This window comes from Mirounga leonina, unplaced genomic scaffold (genome assembly GCF_011800145.1).
Source record: "Mirounga leonina isolate KUSES-001 unplaced genomic scaffold, KU_Mleo_1.0 Mir_224, whole genome shotgun sequence".
In the NCBI taxonomy this organism is placed as follows: Eukaryota; Metazoa; Chordata; class Mammalia; order Carnivora; family Phocidae; genus Mirounga; species Mirounga leonina.
The window spans coordinates 10,008,566-10,030,505 of NW_023270615.1; the positions used below are offsets into that span (position 1 = coordinate 10,008,566).

A 21,940-nucleotide genomic window follows, 5' to 3' on the forward strand; every position below is an offset into this window, starting at 1 on the left:
TTAAGGGACTGGTGTCTTCTGATCAGAGGATCACTTTGGCGGCAGCCTCGAGGACACGTTGGAGGGCAATGACATTAAAAATGAGTAAAAATGCTACTGCAAAAGCCCCAGGAATGAATCATCAGGGTCTCAATAAAGGCAGGGGCTATGTATATGGAGCAGAGGGGGCGGATCCAAGACTGACTGAGGAGGCAGACTCGATGACTTACTGAGTATAAAGTATTGCCTCTCAGCTTGTTCATCATGTGGGGATGGTTTGAATAAACCCTACTTCCTGCTTTTGATAGCAACCAGTAACCTCTGATGGCCTGCAGGGCTCTGTTGTCACAACTCTTACCCTGGGTCAAGCTCACTTACGGGCGTAGAAGGCTGTCAGTGACAGGCAGAGGGTGAGGCCCAGGGAGTGGAAATGCTTCCAGAAAGGGGACCCAATTATTTACATGTCCATTCCCCCCAGACACTGTCAATAATGTGGAAACTGGGGAGGACCCAAGATCTGGATCTGTGCTTCTGGAAAGAGGCTTTGTTTGAATCATATGAGGGGTAGGCTCAGCAGGTTTGAAAGATAAAGTACATTCAGTTTTCTAGAAGAGTTCCAAGTGGCTAAGGTGCTCTGTGGAGGAGTTGGCCAGGGATGGACCATCACAGAGGGCAGGCTTATAGACTAGGGCCTAAGCTCGGGCTGGGGAAGCTGGGGAAAGTGGAGCGGGGCCGCTCCAGGGAAACTGGCAGAAAATGGCTCTCTGTGGGAGGAGGCAGACCAGGCCATTTTGGACACAAGAGTCCAGAAGCAGCTCTGACTGGGACTGAGGGAAGGAGACCGTGGGGAGTGGGACACAAAGGACACCAGTGACGCTGGGTCAGTGAGCCACGCAGGTGTCTTCTGGCCAGCACTCATGCAAGGGAAATGGGATCCTGGGGTCTGAGATGTCAAGCCAAAAAATGAAAGAGTTGGAGTGGGCAGGAAGCAAGAGGCCAGGGAGAGGTCAGGAGGTTTATCATATCTGCCTGGGAACAACAGACAAGCTCGAGTCCAAAGGTCTGGGATTCTTGGATTTGCCACTTCGAAGCCCTTCAGAGGACCCTGGCCTGGCCAGAAAGGGCCTTCTGACACGATTTGGCTCCTGACGGCTTTTCTCTCCTGCCTCACATGCTCTCCGTTAATACTAACTGCAGCAATGCCAAAGACTTCTAGCTCTTAGATCACGTCCTGCTACTTCATGCCTAGCTTACATTGTTCTCTCTTCCCAGAAACATGCCTCTATCACATTGCCTGCCTGGAGAACTCTTCTTCAGACCCAAGCTATGATGTCACCTACTCTGATCCGCCTACAGCCTTAGAATATTACCACTGCACTTCATACGCTGCATGACAACGATCAGACATGGTGGTCATTCACCTCATGTTGGCAGACAATAGGCCTGCACTGCTTGTCCCATAAGTAAATGAAACGATGTATCCTAAGATGGGCCCAGTTCACCTTTCTGTGGCCAGGCTGCTGACAGAGTGAAGCAGTCCCCTGCTTGCTGTGGGTCTAGAGTCTTAGTGGAACCACCTCACTGAGGCAGAGGACTGTGAACCATAGAGAGTCCCGATCCTTCGGCACTGGAACCAGCCCTGCGGGGACCCCACACCTTCCATGCATCTCCATGGCACCTCAGCTGGCACTGAAGCCAGGTCCTACAAAGTGAGGGATGTGCCAGGCCAAGAGACACCCCCAGCAACACCAACCACACATCCTGTTCCAGCATCCAGGGTGTTGGCCCTTCAGAGGATGACCTGAGGAGAGAGAGCGGATCGCTGCCTGGCTCTAGGATGGAGACCCTGAACCTGGGACAAGGTGGGTGGGGGTGTAATGGGCGCCAAGGGATTCAGGAATTGTGGAGTGGATGGCCACTTTTCTGGGGAGACAGTTCACAGCTTTCGTCGGTTTTGCCAAGAGGCCCATGACTATGAAATATGAAGACCCATCATTGCGGAAATGTGCCCGAGTTCCTCATGGCAGCTCTGCTCAGAGAACCAGCTGCTGACTGCAGATCACAGAGACCTTGTCACGGTCAAGGCAGATCACGGAAAGGACTCGGGTTCCCCCACAGTGAGGCATGTACAAGCTCCCGCACCACCCTGAGAAAAGCCTTTCTGAAGACGAATGTTGTGCGTAATTTAAAGAAGTTCCATGGTCTGTGTTTGGGTCAAGATCAAATGCAGCCAGTCAGAGGGAGTTAGTTTTAGGACCTCTATGTTGACCTTCCTTAAAACAAGTCTTCCAAAAAAAAAAAAAAAAAAGAAAAGGCAAATCCCCAGGGTCTCATTCCTGACGGAGAGTCATGTTTGACCTTGTTCTATCTGGGCTCAGGAAACACGAATAAACAGACAAATCTGGTGCTATGGCTCTTTTACATTTGACTCCCTCCCTCTTTTTTTTTCTGGCACAGGAGCCTGTGTTTTTAAAAGAAAAAAAAAATGCTTTCCATATTAAAGAGGCCAGAAGCACACACACACAAAGAGAAAGCAAATCTAAAACTGGAGTGGCTTGTACTAAACTCTGGGGAATTCAGAGTCACTTTTCACCCACATCCTGTAAGGGCAGAAAAAGCACAGGAAAAGGTTTCTACTAAAATGTGTGCATGTTTTTGTTTTTTTTTCTTTTTTAAAGAAAAACATGAATCATTCATATCCACCCAGATATCTTGAATAGCACAGCTGGACATTTTTTTTGTTTGTTTGCTTAGTTCCCACTGTTCTTCCCCTGACTTCTGAAAAGATAATTTTTTTAAAAAATCCTTAGAGTGAACCTTTACGTTTCAATTGTTAAGAGCACATACTTTGTACCCAAACAGGTGTGGGCTCTGCCACTGACTTGCTAAGTAATGCTGGGCAGGTTTCTTAACCTCTTTAAGAGCCTAATTATCCCACCAATTAAAATGGGAATATGAACAGTATGGACGTCAAATGGATGCTGAAATGTATGTTAAAAAAAATCGTAGGCTAGCGTGGCTCACTAAGCATTAAGAATAGGAGCTGTGCAGGCGCCTGGGTGGCTCAGTTGTTAAGTGTCTGCCTTTTGCTCAGATCATGATCCCAGGGTCCTGGGATCGAGTCCCGCATTGGGCTCCTTGCTCAGCGGGGAGCCTGCTTCTCCCTCTGCCTGCCCCTCCCCCTGCTTGTGCTCTGACAAATCTTAAAAAAAAAAAAAAAAAAAAAGACTAGGAGCTATGGAGTAACATCTCTATCAATGCAACAACCCCTCCTCAATGACACCTTAGTGCATTCTCCTGCACATCATAACATGTAGAAAGAAAAGACCCATAAATAGTAGGACTGTGTTTCTCAGCAAGGATTTGTCCCCCTTCCCTCTGCATAATGCCGGTCATCTGTCCAGGCCCACACAAGATCCAGAAAGCCAGTGTGGAAGAGACAGCTCATACTTCCCAGGAACCAGGCGCTGTGAGTCCTATCTGCCCTGGCCAGGTCGGAGCCCAACGTCTGCCTGCCTTCACCGTGCCCAACTTAGCTGGGAATCTAGATGGTTCTCCCACGTGCACCTGGGCCACAAAACACTACTTCTGAGAATTTGCTCATCAAACGATCATCATTCTTCAGAAGCCATCAAGCTCCACTTCCCTGTTTTTCTCCAAGGGAAGTTTTACCCACCTTCTGTAAATTCACCATGTCGGAAACATCTCTCCCAGGTTCTGAGTCTTATTATTTGGTTGCTAAGAATTGCAGGCTGGGGGACTCTAACGTCCTCCTTCCTTCTGACAATCACTGTGGCTAAGTTTGCATATTATGGTCTTTGCTCTAACTGTTGGGACTCATTCCTGATCGCCCAAAATAATTTCAGCAAATATACCGCTTGCCTCAAGCTTCTGCCTCCACACTGAGTATTCAGGGATCTGCTTATCAATTCTCTAGAATTCTCTCCCCGGGTGGAATCTTACTTCTGTCAAGGTTTGTATATGGCTTTTCTGGGTAATTGGTGCATTACACCTAATTTCTTTTCCCTCCAGGGGAGGATGAAAAGGAAAAAAAAAATCCTTTTTCATTTTACCAAAGAAAGCAGGCTTAAGCTTTTTTTAGTAAAATCCATGGATACTCCAGACAATTCCCTTATCATCTACCAATTCCCTCAATATCAAGGAAGCACGGATGGGCACTGGGACTGCAAACGACGGGACTCCACGCGTCCACTCCGGACATTCATTACCAAGGTTACAAGACCACAGACGCCTGTCCGAAGGCAATCACAGCAATGACACGTCCTTACCCGGCAGTCTCTCTGAAGTGTCTTCATGAGCGCGTTGTACGTTTCTGTGTCAAAATATAACCCTTCGTGCATGTCTTGCAGGAAATCTAAGTCCTTAAACGTGGGGTTGGACTTCTCTCTCTCCTTTCGGGAGGCTCTTCGCTTGTAAGTGGAGCCTTTCAGGTCATATGTGAAGTGCATTCGCATGGAGCGCGGTAAGACGTTGTTCATTACCACAATCCTGATATTAATGCCCCCTGACTGCATGCAATACAGTCCATAAAATTTTGGCAAAAGAGTCCTTGGATTCTGGTTTAAATTCTAAAAGGAGAAAAAGGAAAAAAAAAATGTGTCAATTCTCCTATTTTCACAAAAGAAGATTTTGTTAAATATATGTTTTCATCTATGAAATATGAGAATTAAAATTGGGAGTGCGATTCTCTTTATTTATGGCCATTACTAAAATAAAGCTCTTTCTGATTTGATTCTTAAAGTTGGCTCAATGGGACAGTACCTTTATCATTCTCAACCTACAGCATTAAAAGTGGCTGAACTGAATGGACACAGAGTCCCAAATGAGATTCAACCAAAAACAGGCAAAGAATTTATTAGTGCCATGTGTGACTAAGATCTAAGGGAGCTAAAAAGGAAATTAACAGCTGGGGTCTAAGCAATGAGCATTTAAAATTTTAATAGCTCCTGAAAAAATTATCTTCCAAAATGGGTAGACTGATTTACAATCACACTTTGTAAGATTATGTATTTCTCGTCACTCTTCATCCATGATGAGCAGCAACAAGCTTTAAAATCTCTGTAAGTGTGACTGGTTAAAAAAAAAGGAAACTCTTTTTAAAAAATTGGAATACCGCTGATTATTAGAGAAATGTAGTATGTTGTATGTATTTTTAGCCATTTAGAAGACAATTCTGTGTTAATAGTCTCTGCCTGTTTTTCTGTAGGTTTTTGTTATTTTTGGAGTTCTCAATACACTCTGGATATTTGTCATTTTCCTATTCTCTATGGGGTAAATATTCTCCTCCAGTATGTTATTTTTTTTATACAAATAAAAATACATGCCTATTTTTGTTTCACTTTAAAAGTAGGTGAGAAATTAAGAACAGTTTGTTGGAGGGCATTTACATCAGGAGAAGTTTCTCTACTATCCCCTGATTCTTCTCCCAATTCCCAACTTTTAACTACTCTCCCCACTTTCTCCATTCTAGAAATATTCTATGTGCTTACATTAATTTTGTATCTGGTATTTTTTGTTGTTGTTGTACCGATGTATTGCCTTTTGATGTAGTCACATTTACGTACTTCTTTCTTGTGTTTTCTTTTTGCTTCCTGTTTAGTGAAGCTTTTTATACCCCAAGGCCCTAAATTTCTTCTCTTCCAAACTTTTCGTAGTTTTGGTCATGACATTTGGTTTTTACTCCATATGGAATGATTTTGTGTGTGTGTGAAAGATGTGAAATACGGAATTGTTTGAATTCACTGATCTATTTGTCTAGCACTGTACTAATTCTTTAATATATTAATATCTTAATATTAGTAAAAGTTTATGGGTTTTTGGTATATGTCACAGCAGGTTCACTATTTTAATTATCAAAAATGTTTGTCTACTCTTACAACCCCTCCCTTCCACTGTTTGTTTTTTTAAATGCTCTTAAAATGATACTTGTTTTCACTTTCTTTTTGTTTGTTGTCACTTTCAAATGAACCAGCTCAGGGAAAAATCTTACAGGCATTTTTTTTTTTAATTATTAAACACAGACTTAGTTCACTTTATTTTTCTTGTACAAAGTATGTGGTGGCCACAGCGGGAGCCTGGGTCCCCTGCACGGAGACTCTGGTATGTGGGTCGTTATAAGATGGTCAGTGAATTCCTTTTTTTTTTTTCTTTTAAGATTTTATTTATTCATTTGAGAGAGACAGGCAGAAAGAGCACAAGCCAGGGGGAGAGGCAAAGGGAGAGGCAGACTCCCCACTGAGCCAGGAGCCCAATGTGGGGCTCCATCCCAGGACCTGGAGATCATGACCTGAGCTGAAAGCAGACACCTGACCATCTGAGCCTGCCAGGCGCCCTGGTCAGTGAATTCCTGATATGGAGATTCAGTGAATGCAGTCTGTTTCCAGAGTTGGGGTGAGCTAGCTGTAAGTCTTGGGAATGGTGACGGAAGTGGCCTCGGAGAAGTAGCCCAGGGTGGCAGTGCAGTCCCTGGCTGAGAGGGGGCAGTCGTCTCTACCGACCCCCGCCAGTAGCTTCTCTGGCACAGGGGCCGAGGCAAGGCCAGTGCCCCTGGGGTCAGGGGTGAGGCACCCCAGCACAGAGCCACAGCGGCTGGTCACCTTGCATGGGACAGTGGGGGGCTTGTCGATCTTGTTCCCCAAGTAGCCTCGTCACACTGGTAGATGGAAAGCTTGTCTGGAATCATGGCCCCATGGATGGCAGTGGCGACCTCTTTGGATCACTTAACACCCAGACCACCGTGTCCACAGTCATCTCCGATGGCAACAGATACCTTGAACCTGGTCCACTGGCCAGCACAGATCTGCTTTTTGCACCAGCATAGTCTTCAAAACCTCATCCTTGAGGGATGCCCCCAGGAAAAGTCAATGATCTCAGATTCCTGGATGGGCAGGGAGAAGAAACAGATCTCCTCCAGGGACTTGATCTTCATGTCCTTGACCAGGCGGCTCAGCTTGGTGACAGGCATCCATTCCTTGTCTTTGGCCTACAGAGAAGCCACTATGGTCTCGCATTCCATCACCCCTGGGACCCCCAGGCCCACCCACAACCTCGGTGCCATCTGACCCTTGGTATCTTCTCGGAGAAGCAGCCCTACTGACATTCTTGATTGGAATTAGATTGGATTTATAACATGATTTGGGAGAACTGAAATCTTTACAATACTGAGTTCAGGAATGAAATGTGTCTCATTATGTTGGAAATTTTTTTACGTCCTTCCATAACAATTTGTAGTTTCCTTCATATTGTTCTTAGATATTTGTTTTTTACAGACTCAAGCATTTTAGAGTTCCTATTACAAAAATTCTTTTGGGGTTATTGCTCACACATTGTAATACTTACTATAATTTGCTTTCCCTACCAGAATGATAGTCTGCCTTCATTCATTTGTATCTTTATTCTTTTTTTTTTTTTTTAAAGATTTTATTTACTTATTTGACAGAGAGAGACACAGCAAGAGAGGGAACACAAGCAGGGGGAGTGGGAGAGGGAGAAGCAGGCTTCCCGCGGAGCAGGGAGCCCGATGCGGGGCTCGATCCCAGGACCCTGGGATCATGACCTGAGCCGAAGGCAGACGCTTAATGACTGAACCACCCAGGCGCCCCTGTATCTTTATTCTAATAACATTCACTGTAAGTTATTGTCCTCATAAACGGGATCTCATTTTCTCCCTTCTATCCTCCTACTCTAGATGATCTACATAATGGAATACAATGGATTGTGTAGATGCATCTTACATCCTGCAGATCTGCTGGACTCTCATTACCTCCAGAAACTGCTAGTTAATTTTCTTGACGTTTTGCTCATTTTTAATTGTATCGTTTACAAGAGAAGAGTGTTTATACTTTTCTATTCCTTTTCATACTCAGAAAGTTATTATTGCTAGAAATTCTTGCAAATATATATCTTGCAAACAATGATGGAGGGGAATCCTTATCTTTTTCCATTATTTCCAATTAAAGGGCTCTTGTTCTTCTCCATGAGGTACTAAATAAATCTTGGAGACTGATAAATGCATAATATGTGTGTTAACTTATTTGTTTACGTTAAAACTTCCCTGCCAATTTAAAGAATTTTAAGCAGGAGAAGATGTTGACTTTTGAATGCCTTTGTTTCTATTCAACATTTATTTGGATTACCACATGATGTTCACATTTTTTCTTGTTAACTGGATGAATTACACTATTTGTTATACTAGCTTACATGATTGGGGTAAACCACCTGTTCAGCTAAATTTTACCATTTAACTTTAATTAATTGCAAATTAGTAGCTGCATATGGCTAATGACTACCCTATTGGACAATGCAGTTCTAGAACAAGAGACTAGTCTACCTAAGCTTAAAACTATACACGTTTAAGATTTACTCACTTAGTGGGTTAGTAAAGTGCAATGACCATTTGATCCCAATTTCACATTATTTAAAAAATGTGTGTATGAATGGAATACATCAGGAAGGACATACACCGAATATTAGCAGTATGTATCTCTGGGCAAAAAATGAGAGTCGGCTGCATTTTTCTTGCTTTGTGGATCTTCTGTTTTCTCTAATATAAAGTAGACAATACGCTCTAAAAAAAATTTCCCAGTTTTGTTCAGGATCAAACCTTGTAAAATCCGTCCATCCTGTCCACTGAGATTTTTACTTCGATTTTGATCCCTATATTTATACGTGTGACTAATCTCCAGCAGATTTGGGCATTAAATACTATTTTTACAGCTGTGTTTCACATATAGCTTAGTGCTCAATGAATGCTAAGCATTCACATTATGACTCTGTACTGGGAGCCAAGAGCCTGGCAAGGCACTGCTTTCTTTATCCTACACCCAGTCGTCTTTCTTGATCACAACAACCATCTAAGACAGGTATTTTGCAGCTTTTAAAGACTGAGGAGACTGCAGCTCAGAGCTTATATTGCTTACTCACGGTCATACCGTTCGCTGCTGGCTGAGCTGGGATTTGAACCCAGAACTGTGGGAGTCAACTATCCTCTACTAACAGTTCTACTTGGTAAAATCGAGTCCACAACAGTCGCAGTACAATCCAAATGCAAAACAAAGCTCACCCAAGAGAAAGAAACATGCCACAGGGTGACGGTAAAAAAGCAGAGGGGAAAAAAAAAACTTGTGGAAAGTAATTAAATCTCAGGTAGGAGTTTTAATTACAGATGGTTACTTACCATGTAATAGCCTGGCAGCAGCTTCTGAAGGAATTCAGCTTCCTTATGCTGAACGGTTTTGATGATAAATTCATCATCACTGGTCACAAAAAACAAGGATCCACTGGCTCCGGGGTTGGACAGCTCTATTAGAGGTTCACTGCAGATGGAATACTACAAGAGTAAATAAATAAACAATTAAAAATATACCACTAGGTATTTATCCAAAGGATACATAGTGATTTAAAGGGGCACCTGCACCCCAATGTTTATAGCAGCAATGTCTACAACAGTCAAACTATGGAAAGAGCCTAGATGTCCATCAACAGATGAATGGATAAAGAAGATGTGGCATATATATACAATGGAATATTACTCAACCATCAAAAAGAAGGAAATCTTGCCATTGCAACATGGATGTGGATGGAACTAGAGGGTATTATGCCAAGTCAAGCAGAGAAAGACAATTATCATTATGATTTCACTCATATGTGGAATTTAAGAAACGAAACAGAAGAACATAGGGGAAGGGACGGAAAAATAAAATAAGCTGAAAACAGAGAGGGCCATAAGAGACTCTTAACTCTAGGAAACAAACTGAGGGTTGCTGGAGGGGGATAGGGTAACTAGGTGATGGGCATTGAGGAAGGCACGTGATGGAATGAGCACTGGCTATTATACAAGACTGCTGAATCACTAAATTATACCTCTGAAACTAATAATACACTGTATGTTAATTCAATTGAATTTTAAATAAAAAAATTTTTTTTAAATTAAAAAAATACATTCATTGTACACAAAGTTTCCAAGGAGGAAAATTACAGATTACACATCTAGACCATTCTGAAACAGGAAGTTCTCTGCCATGAGCTTTCAAAGGAGGTTCCATGTATATACGAAGAGGGCCCTTTGAGATTTCTAAAAATTTAATTGATCCATTTATCCTAATAATTCTATGAGAAACAGAAATGCTTTCCACACCCCCCCCACACACAGCATGACATGACAGAATCATCAATCATCACATCTGTCCAATAAAATAATGCAAACAGTGCTGTGGTCTATGGAGCTCTGTTTCCAGAAAGTGTCCATAACAACTGAAGATATGACTCACACTGTGTATTTGTCACGTGAACACCAACACCTATTCTCTTCTCACTACTTTCCCCAAAGATGTCATCCATGCATGGTTTCCATAAGGAGATGACTATTAACAGCTGGAGTAGCTCCAGCCCAGATCCCTGTCAAAGGATCCAGACCTGTACGCCGAACTTTTTAAGAGATACTTCTATCTGGTTATATTACAAGCACTTCATGTGTACCAAGTTCAAAATCAAATTCCTCTCTGGGCTATGGTTAGCCCATATGACGCTTTTGTAGTACCTAGAAAGAGATGTCTCTTTCTTCCGACAGATGTAGCTCTGGGTCAGATACAAGGCTGATGAGGAGAAGGGCTGAATTCCAGTCTCTACTCTTGCAGCTTAGCTAGGTATTCTTGGGCAGTGCACACCCTGCACAACCATACATGGTGACTCTAGATCACCTGCCCCCTCCCCCAATTTCTATCTTCTCCCTCTTACTCATTTTGTTCCCAAACCAGAAACTCGGGCATCATCCTTGATGCCTTCCATTTCCTCACCTTTCATATCCAGACTATTGATTGTATCTGCCCCCTTCATGCCCTCTCTTTTGCTTATACCCTAAGTTCAGTGGTTTCACGTTATACCTTCATTACTATGGGAGACTCCACCTTGCCTCGACTATCCACTCTTGACTTCTCTCATGCATTTTCCACCAGGAAATCGGAGATCTTTCTAAAATGCTAATCTGATCACATCCTCCCAGGCCTTCACAATTTTCAGTGTTTTCTGCTGTCTGGTTAGAAGGTAACACCCAGATTTCCTACTAGCGCTGTCAAGGCCATGAGTGGCCCAGCCCTGCTCTCCAGCCTTCTCCTTTATCACTTCCCTCCTTAAAATCTAGCTCTAGTCACTGACAGCTACTTCCCCTTTTCTCAAATGTGCCACAGACTCTCAACGACTGGGATTCTGCCTCTTCCTCTACCCAAACCCACCTCTCTTCTGCCCTCACCAGGCTGGCTACTCCTCATTCGTGTGCTCATTTAACATTGAGAAAACGTCTACTGAGCATCTGTAATGGCCCAGGTGCACATGAAGCTTGGACCCTAGCAGGAGAAAACAGGCAGGAGACAAGTACAGAAACTGTACATCGGAACATGAGAAGTGCTATGGAGAAGATGGGGCACAGAAAGCGGACAGAGGGCCAGCAGGGACTGACAGCTGATTTGCCATGAATTTTAAGTAGTGCTGGCCACTGGAAGCCTCTCTGGGAAGGGGGTATTTGAGCAGAGGCCTGTGGCTGTCTGGGGGAAGGGTGTGTCAGGGGGAGGGGAGGGCAAATGCAAAGGGCTTCAGACCTGGGGAGTTCAAGGCACAGCCAGGAGGCCGGTGGCTGGGGCAGAGAGAGTCAGGAGAGCTGAAAGAATGAAGCCAGAAGAGCAGGTGGGCCAGACCACATGGGGCAGCAGACGGTTGACTTTTTCTCTGGGGGAGCTGAAAGCCAGAGGAAGGTCTGGAGCAGAGGACCACTCCGGTCTACTGTGCCGAGAAGCCACGGTTAGGGGACAAAAGGAAGAGGCACGGGGCACAGCGAGGAAAGTGTTATGTGACTTTGGCTTTCAGCGTTTGCTGGACGGAACTTAATCTGGAAAATTCTTCCCGGTCCCGTGAGTCTAGATCATCTGCTTCCTGGCACGGGATGTTCTCATCACGGAAGTTACCACAAAATACCGCAAATGCCTGTTTCTTATTCCGAGCCCCCAGCAGACCGTAGAACTCTATGACGGTATCAACCACTCGGCTCATAGGCGGTGATACGGTGCAGGATCTGTGCCTTGCACGCGGCAGGCACTAAATAAATTTCTGTCGAACAAATGGCTGAACGCCACCAACAAGTGAAGGGCTATAAATCTCACCAGAAATGCAAAACAAAACAAAACAAAACAAAACAAAACAAAAAACCTAACCACACAAAACAAAAAACCCTCAGCAGGGAAGTCAAATTTGGGGTTATGGTGCTCGGTGTTTACCAACTAACAATCCCCACTACTGACCAGAGAAACACTGAGAGCAGAGGAAAAGGTCAGGACCCAGTGTGTGAGATCAGACCAGCCCCAGAGGATTTAGTGAATTGTGTCCTGAAGATGGAAACATCCAGAACACGGCCCAACGCTTTTGTAGCTGGGCTTCTGAAGAGTTAAGTCCCCATCACAGAGAAATCTGAAAGGAGGGGAGTAGGAGGTAGGGGGAGGAAGAAGAAGGGAGAAAGAAACTGGGAGAAAAACAATTAAAAGGCAGTTTCTAGACGCCGACTTTAAATTATCTTGCTTTGGCAGCACATGGATAAGGGAAACAAAATTCTCTAAGAAAAGAAAGAAGCGTGTGTCGCCTTGCTGAAAGCCATGGCAACTTCCGTTTTCCACTTCTCCTTCCTCCAGGCTTGCTTCCTGATGCTTTCGTGCTGAGCAGTGTGCCATTATGGGTGACTTAGAGCTTAGGAAGGGAAACAACAACAGCCCGAAGACCGCACAGAATGCCGTAAAAGCCCCGCGGTAGCAGACGGTGCTTTCCTTGCTGTGGGTGCAGGATCCGTGTGGAAAGCTCATCTCAGTGGGATGGGCATGGGACCTGGAATAACCTTTTCTTTTTTTTTTTTAAAGATTTATTTGAGAGAGAGGGAGAGCATGAGTGGGGGAGGGGTAGAGGGAGAGAGAGAAACTCAAGCAGACTCCGTGCTGAGCGCAGAGCCCGATGTGGGGCTCGATCCCAGGACCCTGACATCATGACCTGAGCCAAAATCAAGAGTCAGACACTTAACCCACTGCACCACCCAGGCGCCCCTGGAACCACCTTTTAAAAATCATGCTTCTATCAGTGGCTGCTTATGTGATCTGGAGTAAGACCCTTGGCATCCCAGGTCGAAGGAACCTTCATCTCTAAAACAAAGCTAATAGTATCTCCATGAAAGCAGCTGGAAGTTTTTAAAGTGGATGCTTTCAAAACCCCTGGCAAAAGGGACCACTTGGTTATTGCTGTTCATAGTTCTTACTGCATGACCGTACATAGGGGAACAGGGCGGACACCTTGCAGGTGCAAAAAAGCTGGCCGTGCCTCAGCATGCACAGAGGGTTTCAGCCCAACACCAACGACCAGAGGGCTACCCAAAGATACACTACGACATTCCGAGTGAGTCACAAAGAACGGTGCCTCTTTCGCGTAATCACGAATTTGAGACACCGGAGAACAAAGGTGTCGACCCTAAGCTCTTACAAAGAGTGAGGGCAGACTCCGCACTCTCTTTAGGAATTCTGATTCTTTGTTTTGTGGGTTTTGAATTCCTGGCACAGAAACTTCTTACGGATAGGAGTCGACGTTGTGGAAGGCCAACGACAACACAGAACGCAGAAATTAGAGGCTGCAAATAGAGAAATTAGGGGGTGATTCAGGAAGAGCTGTCTAGAGAAAACTGGATTCAGACCTGCACATCTGTTTCCAATTAAAGTCTCAAATTCTTCTATAAGCACTGACATTATATGGGAAGTATTTCATGGGTTACTTGTCAAACAGTCCTATATTAGGTAATTCTTAAGTTAATATGCATGAAAAAAGAAATTGTTTTGACACTTCTTAACAACCTGGCGGGGGGTCACACCCCCAGAGCATCAGTGTGCGGCCCATTGGCATGACGATGCCGACCGGGAACCTCACGGTTAGCACCTGTAAGTCTGCGGTTTCTCACCCTAGAACTTGGTTACCATGGTCCGTGTGAGCAACCTTCTCTGCAGTGTGGCCGTGGACGAGCAAATAAAGAGGAGAGGTGGGAACATTTTAATTAGCCTTGATCCACAAGGTCCCACGTGGACGCCTGCGTTTTCTGCACTTTCCTGCAGGTCCTTTCTTTTGTGCGAGCTGTTCCAATGCATCCATTCTCTCCCTTCGATCTCCTGCAGGGCCGCCTGATGATCCCCACTGGAAAGGCCACAAAGTACAACCCAGCTGGGTCCAGCCAAGGCAAATTAACAATGTAAACTTGCTCAGCGTGGTGGAGATCATTCTTCCTGCCATTTCTTCCCCCCTGACAGTGTTAAATATTCACCCCACTCTCTATTGGTGTCGGTGAGTCTGGAAGGACATCATGTAAATCACCACTCTGGATTCTGGAACACTCGGGCACCTGGGGGAGAAGGAAATCAAGCCAAAGGCTTGCTGCCCAAGCAGAGATGGGGGAAAGTGCTCTGGGGGCCCTTGGCCTTCCCTTGGGAGGCGTTTATTTTGGAACAAATAAGGAAGGAGGTGCAGTCTTGCTGCCATGCACACACAAGCACTTGGGTGTGCGGTCTCACAGTCCACATTATGCATGTTCATAATGCATACCTGTCATCGGGAGGCACGTGGTGAACCTTCATGGTACTGAGAACGTAAACAGAATGATTCAGGCTCTAATCCAGATGCAAGAGCACAAGACTAAGTAGAAATGCACGCGTATCATGGAGATCCAATATTAAACCTATCTGGAGAGTTGCCAGTCACCATATAACATTACCTTCTCCCCCCTTTTAGATCAGATCTTCACAGATTGGGGTTTGACGAGCCCGTTTAGCAGATGCTAGTATGTACTTCGTGCTTTGGACGGTACTTTTTTTTCCTTCACACAGGTTTTTAAGGGAGGTCTTATTTGATTCTCCTGCGCTTTATTTGGGATTAACCCTTCCAAAAAATGCTTTGTTGGAGGTGTTTTGACTCCTTTGGCTAGATGCTTCAGAATGGATACCTCACAGTTTGATGGCTGAGGGAGTGTTAGGGTGAGATCATATTTAACGAGAGGAATGAGACTCCGTGGGCTGGGAGGACAGCTGGTAAATGGAAAAGCACATGGGGGGACAGTTGGGGGATCCCTGTTCTGGTCTGTGCCCACCAACGTGGGTAACCTTGGGCACCTCTCCGCCCCTGGCTTTAGACCGCTCATCCACAATGAAGGGTTGGGCTGAAAAGTCTGAGGGTTTACCTAATTCTGGGAAGCATGTCATATCAGGTAAAAAAAACCCCTTCCTCGTCTACCACACTTCAGATCACTGGCTGGAGTTTTCAGATGGAGTGGTTTGGAGGTGAACTTCTAGTTCTGGGCTGGAGGTGTCCCCAGTGGGTGTCTCAGTGCAGGGTAGGTAGGTGGCCATAACCATTAGGGACTAGGTAGCCATGTTCAGCTAGAGGGCCTTTGTTTTTTGCAGGTGCCAGAGATGGGTCCAGTTACAGGGAGGTGGAAAAATGGAATCAAACAAAAGCACTCTGACCTGCCTGTTCCTGTCTTTTTCTCCCCCTGCCCTCCAAGTTTTCATTATGAAAAATTTCAAACCTACATAAAAGTAAAGAGAATTGTGTAATTGACATCCATATGTCTCTCTTCCAGCTTCCACAATGATGAACTCCCAGCCAATCTTGTTTCTACTATAACCCCATCACTCCTCTGCCTGCCTCCCTCAAGATTCGTTCCAAGCAAATCCCAGACATCCCATCATTTCACCCATACTTTAGTGTGTGTCTCAAAAAGCCCAAGACTCCTCTTTTAAAACAGAACCATAATACCATCATCCCACCAAAAACCTAATTCCTCAACATCATCAAATATATAGTCGCTCTTTAAATTTCACCAGTCTCCTATAATTAAAAAAACCCCTGTTTATTTGCATAATCTGGCCCTGTCTTTCTAACTTCATGATCCAAACCTTCCACTCCTGCCATCTTGGTCCATCCCAAGTGCTTCTAAATAGGTAATGCATTTGCGTCTCTGGTCTACCGTCCTAACACCACCTCCCCTCCCCTGAATATGCTTCCCTTCTTTTCCACCTACTCAAATCCCTTCTAATTTTCACATCATAGCTAAACCATTTCACACCTATAAGAAGCCCTCCTCATCCTTGGGGTAACGGAGACACCCCCCCCCCGCCCCCTCCTCTGAAATCCTTGGATATTTACTGTTGCACTGCAGTCTACTTACTGCCTGGTAGAGTTGGGGATTCTCCCATACAAACAAATCATCTTTCCAGTTGTATTCTAAGTTCTCTGAGTATCATGACTTGTAATTTTTGAATCTCCCTATAATTAGTAGCCAAGTATTTTCATTACAACAAGTGTTCAAAGTACCTGATCAATTAATTTACCTTTTGCCAGCTACATGAAGAAAGACTTTTGCTCTGAGAAGCCATCAGTTTAGTCTCCTGTGCTTTGTAAATACTCTATAACCTCATGACAAAGGTAACTTTGCCAGTTCAAAGGCTCGTTAGGAAACTGTGTAAGCCATGTGTGTTGTTGATCAGGAAAAGGCCTTCCCCCAAGAAAGCCATTTTGTGAGCCAGAATGATGCAAGAATGGGCTTCCCAGCCTGCAGCTCAATGACCACAGGAAGGCGAAGGGTGAAGGATAGACAGGCAGACATGTCAGGGAATGACTGGATCCATGCTATGAAGCACACGTATATGGCATCTTCTTGGCTAGCAGAAGCTCAAGGAAATTTCAGAAGGAGAATCCACTGACTTCCAATGCATGGCAGGAGAGGAGAGTCAATCTTGTTTTCCATAAGACAGTATCAAGACCCCACTGAGTTCCCCAAACATGCTTCCTGAATGACAGTGACGCTCAATAATTATAGAAAGGTCAGAAACCAAAGAATCTTCTCTAGTACATATCCACACACACCCACGTCCACTGCCCCGGATGTGTGGCTTTGTGCCCTGGCGTAGCTGGTGAAGGCAGGTTGGTAGTGCTGGGTAGAGACTCCTGACATCTCAGTGAGAGGGGCGTGATAAGGCAGACAGCTACTTGGAGGAACACATTTAAGAACAGCAGGACGCCCAGGGACTTTCCACTCAGTTGGTACTGCTGTGAAGACTTGTTAATGTGCCTCGAGGAGCCGGTATTACCTCATAGGGCAGAAGTCATAGGATTTTCTCAGGGTCCAACTAAAGAAGAGGGTTGTGCCAGAGGGCAGGGGGTGGGGGGATTGGAGAAATAGATGATGGGGATTAAGGAGTGCACCTGTTGTGATGAGCACCGGGTAATGTCTGAAACTGATTCACTATATTGTACATCTGAAACTCATATAACACTGTATGTTAACTGGAGTTAAAAAAAACTTAAAAAAAAAAAGAGGGTCGTGCATGTGCGGAATAGAATCAGCTTTGAATTTTATCAAGTACATCTTACCCGAATTCTAAAATGCAGTTTAAATACTCTTTGTTCCAAGGGATAAATGTTGCTATACTTCCTCTGCAAAGCTTTATTCCAGGATCTGGCTCAAGTCTTACTAAGATCATTCAGAATGGGGTGAACAATAAATATTAGATGGCATCCTTCCTACGGCTTCTTGAAAACCAATTCTGAAGAGCCCCAGGGTGTTAACAGTGATCAAATTATGAAATAAACCATTTTCCTCTTGAAACAAAAAGGAAGTTCCTGGCTCCCTGAACAGGAATAAGGTAACCATCTGAGGTCACATCAGACCACCTCACAAAAAGGCCGTTGTGTTCATACCTGCTGAGTGCCAAAAGACAAGCCTGAGGATAATATATGCCCTTGTACCAAATAAAAACACGTTTAGAAAGAGCCTGCATCAAGAAATGTTGAGAACAAAACTACCTAGCATCTTTGAAATGGTATTCAAGTTGTAGGTCAAGGTGAAAATGGTTTCGGGCCAAGGCAGGTTTGAGACGAATGGTATAAATCAGGCAAATAAAATAAGAAGGCTTTCAAAGAGAATCCAATCAGCAAAATTCACAGGAGTATTTAGAGCTAATTATAATATATCTGTAGCAACCAATCCTACAATTATTTAAATATCAATTACCACAGCAGATTTTGTAGCTATTAGTAAATGCGGCAGAGTCAAATCACATTTCCTGAAGCTAAATTTATCATCATTATGAAACTTGGACCTTTGACTACGCTCCAGAGCTTTATAAAACAAGAGACACAAGCCACTTGTCACTGTTGCTATGAGACAAATGTTTATATCACACGTTTCTGGAGAAGGAAGGAAAATTACAGGTTCTTACCAAGTAATCATCAGGCTTGATACCAAAAAGTTCTCTGAAATATCGGAATGCTAGTGGAGCATAGGTCTTAAATCTGAAGTCTGGGTAATGATGTGCTGGGGTCAGATTGCTCCCTTCGCTGCAGTTAAAAAAAAAAAAAAAAAAAGGTGAGAGAGAGAAAAAGCATTAGCAAAGACAATTTTGACTTCAAATACTAGCTCTACTGGTCCTGGGCCAGTTTCCCTGCTAGAAAAACATACCCCGATTGTGGGTCCCTCTAAACTCATGTCACAAAGGGCAATGGCCATCAGGTAAAACCAGATGCTAACTCAGTGGGGGCCACGCCAAGCAGCCGTTCCCTACCAATCACAGTGTGTCTTTAGCGTGAAAACTCTTCATCATCCCCCTGCGCCTGTGATTTTTCCATCTTCCCCAGTGAAACCACAATCGAATTGCTTTAGGTATAAGATCCAGGCCTTAGTACATGGAACAATTTGAAAAATGCATTTTTTTTTTGTTTGGCCATGAATATTGGATACACATTTTAAACTAGGAGTAAGTGAAATACTTTAAAAAATATGTTACTAACAAAATCACCACACTGGAAAGAGATGAGTCCTGAATCCGAACTCTTTCTTACATCCATATTTATAGGAAAAGAGACCTTAAATATTTTAGGGATTTAAAACCATATTTCCATTCCCAGATACATCATTATTTTTTTCCTTCTTCTGAGTTCATCTCTGAAAATTTTTGTGCAATATTTATGATACATAAAAGGCATGAAGAAATAAACCAGCGAATACTCATGAAGCGAAAATGCTGCTTAAGAAATAAAATATTATCTATATAGCTGAATTGCCTTCTGTACTTTTTGTTGATCATAAAATCCTCTTCTTCCTTAGAGGCATCCACTAGCCTGAATTTTGATGTTTATTATTCATTTTATTCTTTGACTACAACTATAATACATTTCACGGGACATCTGACAAGCCACCTAATCTACCTGTACTAAAAGTTTTCACTGTGAAAAGTAAAAACAATGCAATAGATGAACACAATTTTATAGAGAGGTTCAAGATCGCTTTTCGCCACATTCTAAGTGGACATCAAGGCTCTATGCAACTTTCTCTGGGTCTGATTTTTGTGGATACAAATAACACTGTGTAAATGAAAAGGCTTTCAGCATGCAACAAACACTTGGAATCTACTACAACTGAAGTTTGTTCAGGGCACTCAAATTTTTGTATCAGTAACATCATTGATAATAAGTATTTTTTGAGAGAAAGGATGAATTTTCAAGATAATGCTAAAACACTAAACTTGACTCTTACATGAAGCTTATGGTCAAAAGTCAAGAGGGAAGGTAAAAAATCACTAGTTTCTCTATAATACTCAGCCATAAAAAGAATGAAATCTGCCATTTGCAACAACATGAATAGACCTAGAGAGTATAATGCTAAGTGATGAAGTCAGAGAAAGACAAATACCATATGATGTATTATATGTGGAATTTAAGAAACAAAACAAAGAAAAAAGACAAACCAAGAAACAGACTCTTTACTATAGAGAATAAACAGATGGTTACCAGGCGGGGAGGAGTGTGGGGGGGATGGCGAAAACAGGTGATGGGGATGAAGGGTACACTTAGCATGATGAGCAGTGAGTTATGTATAGAATTACTGAATCACTATATTGTACACTTGAAATCAACATAACACTGTATGTTAATTACACTGGAATTTAAAAATTATTTTAAAAATCACCATAATAAAAAAAAAATCACCCTTGAGGACTACTTAGGAGATTATCTGTTCAATATATCTACTGCAGCTAGATCTTCCTCCTGCAGGGTCACAGATGACGGCTTCTTCTGGGGACTCCCAGCGCGAGAAGTTGGCTTGTGCTGTGAGGGACCAACCGCAGATCATGCATCTTATCTTTAGAGGTGAGGCTTGCCCTTTAGGGGAGTGGCGCAGGAACCAGGACTTCCCAGGACAGGAGCAGTCACCTCTGTGTCAGCTCAGTGTGTGGAATGGTTCCAAATCACCTGCTCATTTGCCTAGTTCCCATTTCCCAAAGCCGGTAGAGCTGAATATTCATAATACATATGTGCTGCCCAGGCGTTACATCTGAACATTTCTTCCTTCTCTGAGATTTATAAGGGGACACATACTCAGGTACAGGTCCTCCGGGATTGTCAAGAGGATTAATTCTGGAACTCATATGCCATCAAGTCACTTGAAAATGTGGGCTACGCAGAAATAAGGAGTAAAATCACAAAGGCTCAAAGTGGCCTCCAACATCCTTCCTCACCCTTGCAAGCAAGTCCAAGTAAGCATGATGCCTTGGGTTCTGAAGTGGATTGCTTTCAGTGGGCTAAGAGTGCTGCCGACTTCTTATTTCTTCCATTCTCTTCTCCCCTTTCTAGCTCATGCAATCAAAGTAACTAATTCCACTAGAGCTCATTACATTACCTTCAATGTTCAACATTCATTACTTCCTTGGAATTTTTCTTTTTCTTTTCTTCTTTAGAAAGGAAAAAAAAATTTTTTTATTTTTTTATTCTTATGTTAATCCCCATACATTACATCATTAGTTTTAGATGAGAAAAAAATTTTTTTTTAAGATTTATTTATTTATTTGAGGGAGAGAGTGTGAGCGCATGTGGGGGTTGGGAGGGGAGGCAGAGGGAGAGAGTCTCAAGCAGACTCCTCGCTAAGCATGGAGCCCAACACTGGGCTCAATCTCATGACCCTGAGATCATGACCTGAGCCAAAACCAAGAGTCAGATGTTTAACTGACTGAGCCACCCAGGTGACCCTGGAGTTTTTCTTTAAATGGCTTATTCTTATGTAGTTGGGGGCCCAAGACGCTATCACTGAGGATAGAGTATTTATTATTATTTTTACTTGTGGTTACTCTGAACTTCATGGGCTGCTCACCTTGCCCTAAAACCCACCATCAATTACAAGCTTCCCTTGGATTTGCATCTCCCTGTGGTTCATTCAGTCATGGTGTAAAAAGGACAGTGTGAGATTTCCCTGGAGAGCAGACAGACACGTGCCCACACACACATACACACAGAACATCTCTGGGATGAGAAAGGGAACATTTACTTCTGTAGGTATCCACTCTGACAGCTGGTGGAAAAATCTGCCAAATCACTAAAAATGAAAAAAAAAAATCTAGCTAGTTTTGGGCCACCATGAGATACAGAGAGTGGGTCAACAGTGAGGGTCAACTGTGAGGCAGGCTTACTTATGGGGGACAGTTAATAACTTATATTTGCATACATGGAGAACATGGAAAGTGGGTGAACTTTTTACACTCAACACGGGCATCACACAGAGTAAAAACTTCTTCATGGCATAATTAACATATATTAACTAATAATTATTTGCTGACATTACACCATCTTGAACCTCTCTATTTGCATGGATGGAGGGGAACATTCCCAAGTAGTGGGTCATAATATATCACCACTCTCCGTTTGTTTCTCTCCTAGTAGATTTTATTTTATGAGTTTTACTTTCCTTTGATTAATAGAAGACCAGTTTGCATTCTCTTAAATTATACTGAATAGCCAGGGTGGTGGTGGTGATGCTATGATCCAGGGAGGCCTGGGTCCAAGTCCTGTCTCTGCCGTTTACAAGCTGTCTTTCCTGAGCCCTGGTACA

At 43.5% G+C, this 21,940-nt stretch overlaps 1 protein-coding gene across 7 annotated transcripts in view; it reads right to left on the reverse strand.

The window, feature by feature from the left end:
• Positions 1 to 21,940, reverse strand: part of PIP5K1B (phosphatidylinositol-4-phosphate 5-kinase type 1 beta) — a 305,430-nt gene that overhangs the window by 106,536 nt on the left and 176,954 nt on the right. For all 7 annotated transcript variants that reach the window (XM_035029097.1, XM_035029096.1, XM_035029094.1 and 4 more), the window contains 3 exons: positions 18,282 to 18,399; positions 9,176 to 9,328; positions 4,269 to 4,568 (listed from right to left, as the gene is read on the reverse strand). In XM_035029097.1, coding sequence (XP_034884988.1) covers positions 4,269 to 4,568; positions 9,176 to 9,328; positions 18,282 to 18,399 — 571 coding nt within the window. The remainder of the gene's footprint in view (positions 1 to 4,268; positions 4,569 to 9,175; positions 9,329 to 18,281; positions 18,400 to 21,940) is intronic.